Source organism: Gigantopelta aegis, chromosome 11 (assembly GCF_016097555.1).
Source record: "Gigantopelta aegis isolate Gae_Host chromosome 11, Gae_host_genome, whole genome shotgun sequence".
Taxonomy (NCBI): domain Eukaryota; kingdom Metazoa; phylum Mollusca; class Gastropoda; order Neomphalida; family Peltospiridae; genus Gigantopelta; species Gigantopelta aegis.
The window spans coordinates 10,849,347-10,857,553 of NC_054709.1; the positions used below are offsets into that span (position 1 = coordinate 10,849,347).

General features: G+C 44.0%; 1 protein-coding gene across 1 annotated transcript; it reads right to left on the reverse strand.

The window, feature by feature from the left end:
- Window positions 1-2,171: 2,171 nt before the first annotated feature.
- LOC121385541 (major facilitator superfamily domain-containing protein 6-A-like) lies at window positions 2,172-5,067 on the reverse strand. Its single transcript, XM_041516251.1, has 2 exons — window positions 4,899-5,067; window positions 2,172-4,077 (listed from the first exon to the last, which is right to left on the reverse strand). Exon 2 carries the CDS (start codon window positions 3,969-3,971, stop codon window positions 2,172-2,174), a length of 1,800 nt encoding a protein of 599 aa, XP_041372185.1. The 5' UTR covers window positions 3,972-4,077; window positions 4,899-5,067.
- Window positions 5,068-8,207: the final 3,140 nt, after the last annotated feature.

Consider the following 8,207-nt stretch of genomic DNA (forward strand, 5'->3'; position numbering starts at 1 on the left):
GGTATCTTTTGTGATTCCCGTGTGACCTGTTTTCTTCTTGTAAAACGTTGTGGTATCTTTTGTGATTCCCGTATGACCTGTTCTCTTCTTGTAAAACGCTGTGGTATCTTTTGTGATTCCCGTCTGACCTGTTTTCTTCTTGTAAAACGCTGTGGTATCTTTTGTGATTCCCGTATGACCTGTTTTCTTCTTGTAAAACGCTGTGGTATCTTTTGCTATCACGGATTCCTCAGATAGAGTAGGATTCATTGGTGTCGGGGTGGGGATGGGGATGGGGGTGGGGATGGGGATGGGGATGGGGGCGGGGGATTTAGCTCAGTCGATTGAGTGCTCGCTTGAGGTGTCGCAGGATCGAACCACCTCTATGGATCCATTCAACTGACTGGTTTTTATCTCGTGCCAACCAGTGCATTACAACTGGCCAACAGCTGTGGTATTTGTTTTCCTGTCTGTGTGCAAGTGCATATAAAAGATCCCTTGCTGCATTAGGACAAGTGTAGCGGGTTTCCTCTGATGACTACTAATAAGAATTACCAAATGTTTGACATCCAATAGCCGATGGTTAATAAATCAATGTGCTCTAGTGGTGTCGTTAAACAAAACAGACTTTACCTTTAACTTTTCATTAGTGTCGGGGTGATATATTTAAATGAGAGTCACTCGTGTCTCATTCGTTTTCAGTGGTTTCATACCACAATATAGTCCGGTTATGCAATTGGTTCTTCATTAAACAAATAATATTATATACTGATATGTTTTTATCAAATCTTTCTTTGATGCTTGTAAGGTCAGGTCAAGTCATAGGGCTTAACGTGCACATTCAGAGAAAGCTGTTTTAGCGCACGCCTGTCATGGGCACAGGTGCCAGCTTCGGCCGGCTCCATCGTCCAGGAGAGGGTAGGGGGTGGGTGGGAGAAGGGACAGCCTGCACTGGCAGGTGCAAGAGAGCACCAGCAGCCCAACCGGAATCTGTAACAGGCGAGGGGGGTGTCGTGGGTGGGGGTCGCGAGGGGGGTGGGGTGGTGCTATGGAATTTGGAATGTCCCGTAGGATTTATGCCAAAGGGAAAAGGTGAGCAATTTGAATGAAGGAAATTTGCCGCATTTTTTTTTACCGGTCCGCCGAATTGCAAAAGGGGAGTTATATATTTTTTGGAGCTTAGTATGCCAAGAGTAGCTCGGTACTGGAATCTAGTTGGTGTTGAGATGTCAGGCTTGTAAGTTGGTTGATCTCTCTACATAACCCTTTGATTACAATTTACTTGTCATGTTTAGTACGGAATGAGAACTGTGTCAAGTGGTATGCTACCACGTATATATAACAACACAATCAGGCGGTGCTTAGGCATAAGGGTAGATGACTCAACATTTTAATCGTCAACCCATATTGATGTTTTCCATCGACGTAATGCCAGGGTCAGACTACCAACTGTCAGCAGACATTTGACCAACTTTCTGCTTTCACGACTTCAACGACGGTCCTCGATCCCCGTCGGTGGACCCATTGGGCTATTTCTCGCTCCAGCCAGTGCATCGCGACTGGTGTATCAAAGGCCGTGGTATGTGTTATCGTGTCTGTGGGATGGTGCATATAAAAGATCCTTTGCTGCTAATCGAAAAGAGTAGCCCATGAAGTGGCGACAGCGGGTTTCCTCTCTATATCTGTGTGGTCTTTAACCATGTGTCTGACGCCATATAACCGTAAATAAAATGTGTTCAGTGCGTCGTTAAATAAAACATTTCCTTCCTTCGTAATGTCTGTCTTGTCAATCGGTTATTCTCGTGACTATTCTTGCATTGTTGTGGGTGGGGGATTTGTCACTGGGGTCATTGGACTATTTCTCGTTCCAGCCAGTGCACCATAATTGGTATATATACCGTTGTATGTGCTATCCTGTATGTGGGATGGTGCATATAAAATATCCATTGTTACTGATGGAAAAATGTAGCGGATTTCCTTTCTAAGACTATATGTCAAAATGATCAATATATATTACATCCAATAGACGGTGATAAATAAATCAATGAGTTCTAGTGGTGTCGATAAACAAAACAAACTTTAACTCCTGATTTTGGGATATTCAGAGCCGTAGATTGCCAATAACTCTTGTAGGTGTATTAATATTTGTTACACCTAGAAATACACTTACTATTTCAAGCAGGATACAAAGTTTAACGTTTTTCAAATTTGTATAGGTTGGCATCGCCTTTATATGAAATGACGTCAATACTAAAACAACAACACGAACTACACTTACCCCAAGCCGCGATGAACTTGCTGCAGAAGAAGTAGGCCAGGAGTTCGGAGATGTGGTTGATCACCGAGGCGACGCCGAACAGCGTCGGCGATCCGCCGAGGTCCTGCAGATGCCAGAAGAGGAAGGTAAAGATGACGCCAATGCCGAAGCCCATGAACCAGGCGATGAAGAGGACTGACATGTACTTGTAGGTGGCCAGCATCCTAATCACCGTCATCCACTTGAACATGAACGCCTCGCCCGTGTAGTCGTAGTCGTAGCTGCCGGGGGCTTTGAGAGCATCCGTCACCATGTCCTTGTTCTGTTGAGGGTTGATCTTCAAAGACCGAGGTCCATCGGGGCCTTGGTAAGAGTACTGATGTCCTTCAACGTCGTCGAGAGGAGCTGGGGTAGTGGTGGATTGTTGTTGCTGCTGTTGTTGTTGTTGTTGTAGCTGCGTCTCTTGCTCTTGTCGGCGTTGTTTCTCCATCTCGGCGCTGAAGAAGGCGTTGTCGTCATCCTCCTCTTCCACCAGCTTCGTCCTGTCGATCTTCTTGACGCCCGTGAGCTTCTCCTTGATGACGTCTTTGAACCTCAGGGTGATCTGAGTCAGCTGAAGCGGACCTTTGTTCTGGAAGGGGAATCTGAGTTGGAGCGCCGTGATGAAGGCGCAGCTCATCAGGACCGTGAAGACGGCGAAGCAGACGGTGTAGTTCTTCTCGGCGATGTGCTGGACGCCGCACGGGTGTTCGGGAAACGTCGTCGAGTGGTCGAGGGCCATGCCGACGAAGAACATGGCCAGGCCCCAGCCGAGCGAGCCGAACATTCGCTGACGTCCGTAGTTCTCCGTGTCGTCTCCGAGTATGGTCAGCGTGACGGTGTCGGCGAAGGTGATGGCCGGAGAGCTGAAGAACTCGCCCACGACGACCAGCAGGAGCAGGATGAAGAACGCTTCCTGCACGGCGTCCTCCTTGTACACGACCGTGCTGTACGGGGAGTGGACCAGACCGATGACGTCAGACTCGTTGGCGTTGGCGATCTTGGTGTGGTCCAGCGAATGAGGCGCGCGACCCGTGCCGCGACGACAACGGCTGCTGCAGTCGCCCACGTCGTTCTCCTCCGTGCCCCACGTCGGCCCGTGACTCTCCAGCATCGACGCGACGTCATCGTCCGGCGTGAAGTAGATCTTCTGCTGAGCGAGCGCTTCCATGGGCGACGTCCCCCTCTTGATCTTGTGGCTGTACGGCGCTATCAGGACCGTGTGCGTCCCGTTGCTATGGAGACACTTGTGAGCAGGGGGCTGGACGAACGCGATGGCGAGGGTGAAGACGATCCAGGAGAAGAGGGAGAACAGCAGCAGCTCCTTCCACCTCTTCCACTTGTCGGCCATCCCGCCCCAGAAGGGAACGCCGAGGAACTCGATGAACGGCCGGAACCCCATCAGGACACCAGCCTGGCTGGCGTTCAGTCCCAGCTGCTTGAAGTAGATGGCTAACAGAGGGAAGAGCGACCCGAACGCGCCGAAGAAGAAGAAGTAGAAGAGTTTACACACGAGCAGATCTCGGTTCACCACAGTGAAGATCGTGTCTATCAGGTCGCGCTGTACAGGCGCGGGAGGGAAGTTATTGAGTCGCTTGGCGGTGTGCTGGTATTCCTTATCGTCCATGGTCCTGTCCGCCTGGGTCTGGTTGTAGCCCTTTTCCACGGGCTCGTCTTGGTCAAAATCAGTCGCCATTTTGTCTGTTTTATGACCCTCCAGTTATTTTTTGGTACTTTGTTTTCAACTAAATTGCAATTGGCCTTCCCGTTACAAAACTCTCTTCGTTAAGTCTTCGTAAAATCTTAGAAAAAGAAAAAGACACAAAATCACAATTTTGTATGTACTTTAACTTTCAAGCTATTTTGTTACCAATTGTCAGACAAATGTAATCGATTTTCCCCGTCACAATAGTCTCTCAATTGTTGACGTCGTACAGGCGATAATAAAGAAGTTAAAAAGTTACCAAAACACGTTTTGCAGTCACCAAATATATATATATAATATAACTTTAGAGCTATTTTGGTACTGTCTTGCAAACGAAATTAACTGTCCTTTCTGTTATAAAATGATCAAATATACGATTGAATTGTGCAGTCGAGAGGGGAAAACAATATGTCAAGACGTTGCCAAACACTATATTCGGTAATAAAATTGGTCCTCAAAGAATCGCTGTGTTACAGGCTATAAAATTCGTTAACATATTATCAAAGAATCCAATCACAAAACCGGCTACAACACAGCTGATTTCCTGCAGTCTAGATATAAAGGTTAAGAGATCAGACACGATTTTCTGCAGTCTGGATGGGGAACTTTAGAGATCAGCCAGTTTGTCAGTCTTAAAACTTACCCCACTTAATTGACTTGATACAGCCGAGAGAGATTTAAACAAAAAAGAGAGAAAAGACTTTAACAGGTCACTACACACATCTTCTCCACCGATACCTTATCTCTTCCCTTGAGAATTACCACTGTATTGATAAGCACACGCTTGGGCATTCTCTTCCCTTTCATCAAATCCAATACCACTTGACTTAAAGACGCTTGTCGACAATTTTACAAATTACCACGCCCATCCATCAATTCCTTCCATTCCATTTAAAATAAAAAGACCATCGTACGTACCCCGACGTTAGCGTATTCCTCTCGCACAACGTGAATGGCAGAATCCTACGACGAGATGACACAATCTTGGCCACGGAGAGCCGATATATCGACTCGAGGACGTTCCGATATATGCGGACAGCACTAGCGGCAGCAGTAGCAGCAAAAAACGAGATAGCTCAGTAATCTGTGGTTCTATTTGCAGGCTTGGTGCTGGGCGAATGGCCGTAATAGCTTGGTTCCTTGTGATTATCGGCAATCGATAATGGAATCTGTGGTCACAATGCGTTTGTTAGTTACAGGCGAGTCCAGCCCGAAACACAAGTAACATTCATCGACCCCATCTTGTACAACTATCATACATGCTGCGTCGGTTAGTGGGGCTATGTCGAGATATCTTGTGTTTGTCGTGTTGAAGTGTATGTCATGTTATTTGTCTGTCTGTCTGTCTGTCTGTCTATCTATCTGTCTGTCTGTCTGTCTGTCTGTCTGTATGTATCTATCTATCTATCTATCTATCTATCTATCTATCTATCTATCTATCTAACTATCTATCTAGCTGTCTATCTGTCTGTCTGTCTGTCTGTCTGTATGTCTATCTATCTATCCATCCATCTATCTATCTACTGTGTGTGTATATATATGTCTCATGTTTGTTATGTTGGAGAGTATGTTATTTTATCTGTCTGTCTGCATATATATATATATATATATATATATATATATATATATATATATATATATATATATATATATATATATATATATATATATATATATATCAGACTCTCTTTTCTGAGATGCGTGACACCACATTGACGACAATCAGACACCAACCAAAGTGATTTTCTGAGTTACGAGAAGCCATAAACCAGTTTTATGGTCCAATGATAATGATAGTGACGTCAAACAGGAGCACACATCTATCTATCTATCCATCCATCCATCCATCCATTCTCTCTCTCTCTCTCTCTCTCTCTCTCTCTCTCTCTCTCTCTCTCTCTCTCTCTCTCTCTCTCTCTCTCTCTCTCTCTCTCTCTCTCTCTCTCTCTATATCTCTATCTCTATGTATCGGACTATCTATCTATCACCCTCAACCCCCTTGCCGTCAACTAGGTATCGCCCTGTAGTAAAATATGTGAGTTAAAGGCGACATTGCCATTTTAAGTATTAAGAAAACTGGAGTGGAAAAAAGAAGAAGAAAAAAAAAACAAAGAGAAAAAAATCTAATGTAATCTACATATTTTACTCGTGAATGATTACAAGACGTTTCGTATTGATATTCCAGCCGTGAAGCCGAGCAGAAAATATATTAAGGTTTGTACACACGTATCAACATTTGTGGCGTCACAAGAGGACGGATGTTTCATCACAAAAGTCGAAGAATATTGTCACAGAAAGAACAAGGACCAACATTTTACAACACAGGCCAACATACTTCAGCTAGAAACCGGGCCAATTAAACAAACGTCAACATTTGTGACGCATCGTCTTGGTTTCCCTTTGTGGAGCCACGAATGTTGTGACGTGTGTATTGATCTTTATTATATAAAGAACTTGGCGTAATCACGCAGAACAGATCTCAGTAAACGGCAGTGGGTTTATCACACAGCTTTTATTCACTGATACATTCCTATTGGTAGCACCATACCAAATAACATATGACTGGGTGGTAGTAGTAGTAGTAGTAGTAGTAGTAGTAGTAAAAAAGAGTCTGTTCTGTTTAACGATACCACTAAAGCACATTGATATAATAATCATCGGCTATTGGATGTCAAACAATTAGTAATTATGACAAATAGTCTTAGAGAAGAAGCCTGCTATATGTTTCTGTTAGTAGCAGCAGGGGATCTTTTATATGCACGTTCCCACAGACAGGATAGCACATACCACGGCCTTTGGTATACCAGTCGATGTGCACTGGCTGAAACGAGAAATAGCCCAATGGGCCCACCGACGGGGATCGATCCCACAATACATGTTTGATCTGACCAACAAATGTATTCAGTTTTATTTCATCCAATACCACTCTCTAACCAGTGCACCACAACTGGTCAAAGGCCGTGGCATGTGCTTTCCTGTCTGTGAGAATGTAGCGGGTTTTCTCTGATGACTACGAGTCAGAATTACCAAGTGTTTGACATCCACTAGCCGATGATTAATTAATCAATGTGCTCTAGTAGTGTCATTAAACAAAACAAAACAAAATCCAATACCACTCTGTCAAGTATCCTTCTCGTCCTAATCAAAATAATCTCTACCATGTTTTTTCTTATTATATATTATGATTAATAAAACTTCCTGAAATGAAAAATTGAAAATTGTAGGCCTATATTACCTATTACTTTATACTAATAATAACCGGCCTCGGTGGCGTCGTGATTAGGCCATCGGTCTACAGGCTGGTAGGTACTGGGTTCGGATCCCAGTCGAGGCATGGGATTTTTAATCCAGATACCGACTCCAAACCCTGAGTGAGTGCTCTGCAAGGCTCAATGGGTAAGTGTAAACCACTTGCACCGACCAGTGATCCATAACTGGTTCAACATAGGCCATGGTTTGTGCTATCCTGCCTGTGGAAAGCGCAAATAAAAGATCCTTTGCTGCTAATCGGAAAGAGTAGCCCATGTAGTGGCGACAGCGGGTTTCCTCTCAAAATCTGTGTAGTCCTTAACCATATGTCTGACGCCATATAACCGTAAATAAAATGTGTTGAGTGCGTCGTTAAATAAAACATTTCTTTCTTTTTATACTAATAACAAGCAGAACAAACATTAAACAATTGCCGTTTATACTGGTGGATGGAAAATTACAAATTGTTTCAAAACACTTGGACGTTTGCACAGGCGTACGGACTCCTATTTTTGTAAAGGGGGCTTTTAGGCTGGCTTTTGTCCGAATTAAACGAAAATGCCCGAATATGCATAACAACATTTATTCATATTAGCATTACTACCAAGCAACTATATAGAGTTACAAACGAATCACTACGCACGTTTACATAGATTACAACTAACTTTGAGGGTAGAATCATGGAAATACATGGTAAAAAGGTCTCAGGTTAGCACATTTACCCCGAATATCTGTATAATGTTTGCCCTAATTTGCAGTTTTGCTCAAGCACTAGGGGGGCAGTTGGCCCCCGCCTGTTGTACGCTTATGGAAGTTTGAAACAAACAAGCTGATATAGATTGCCACTGATTGCATTATTACACCTGGCAGTTGTGATCACACCTGGCAGGTGTAACGATGCCATGCGTTGTATAGTCAGAGTCAAATTGTCGGTTTAAACTGTGTGTATGGATATTACTTTGTCCATATAGTTTTTTT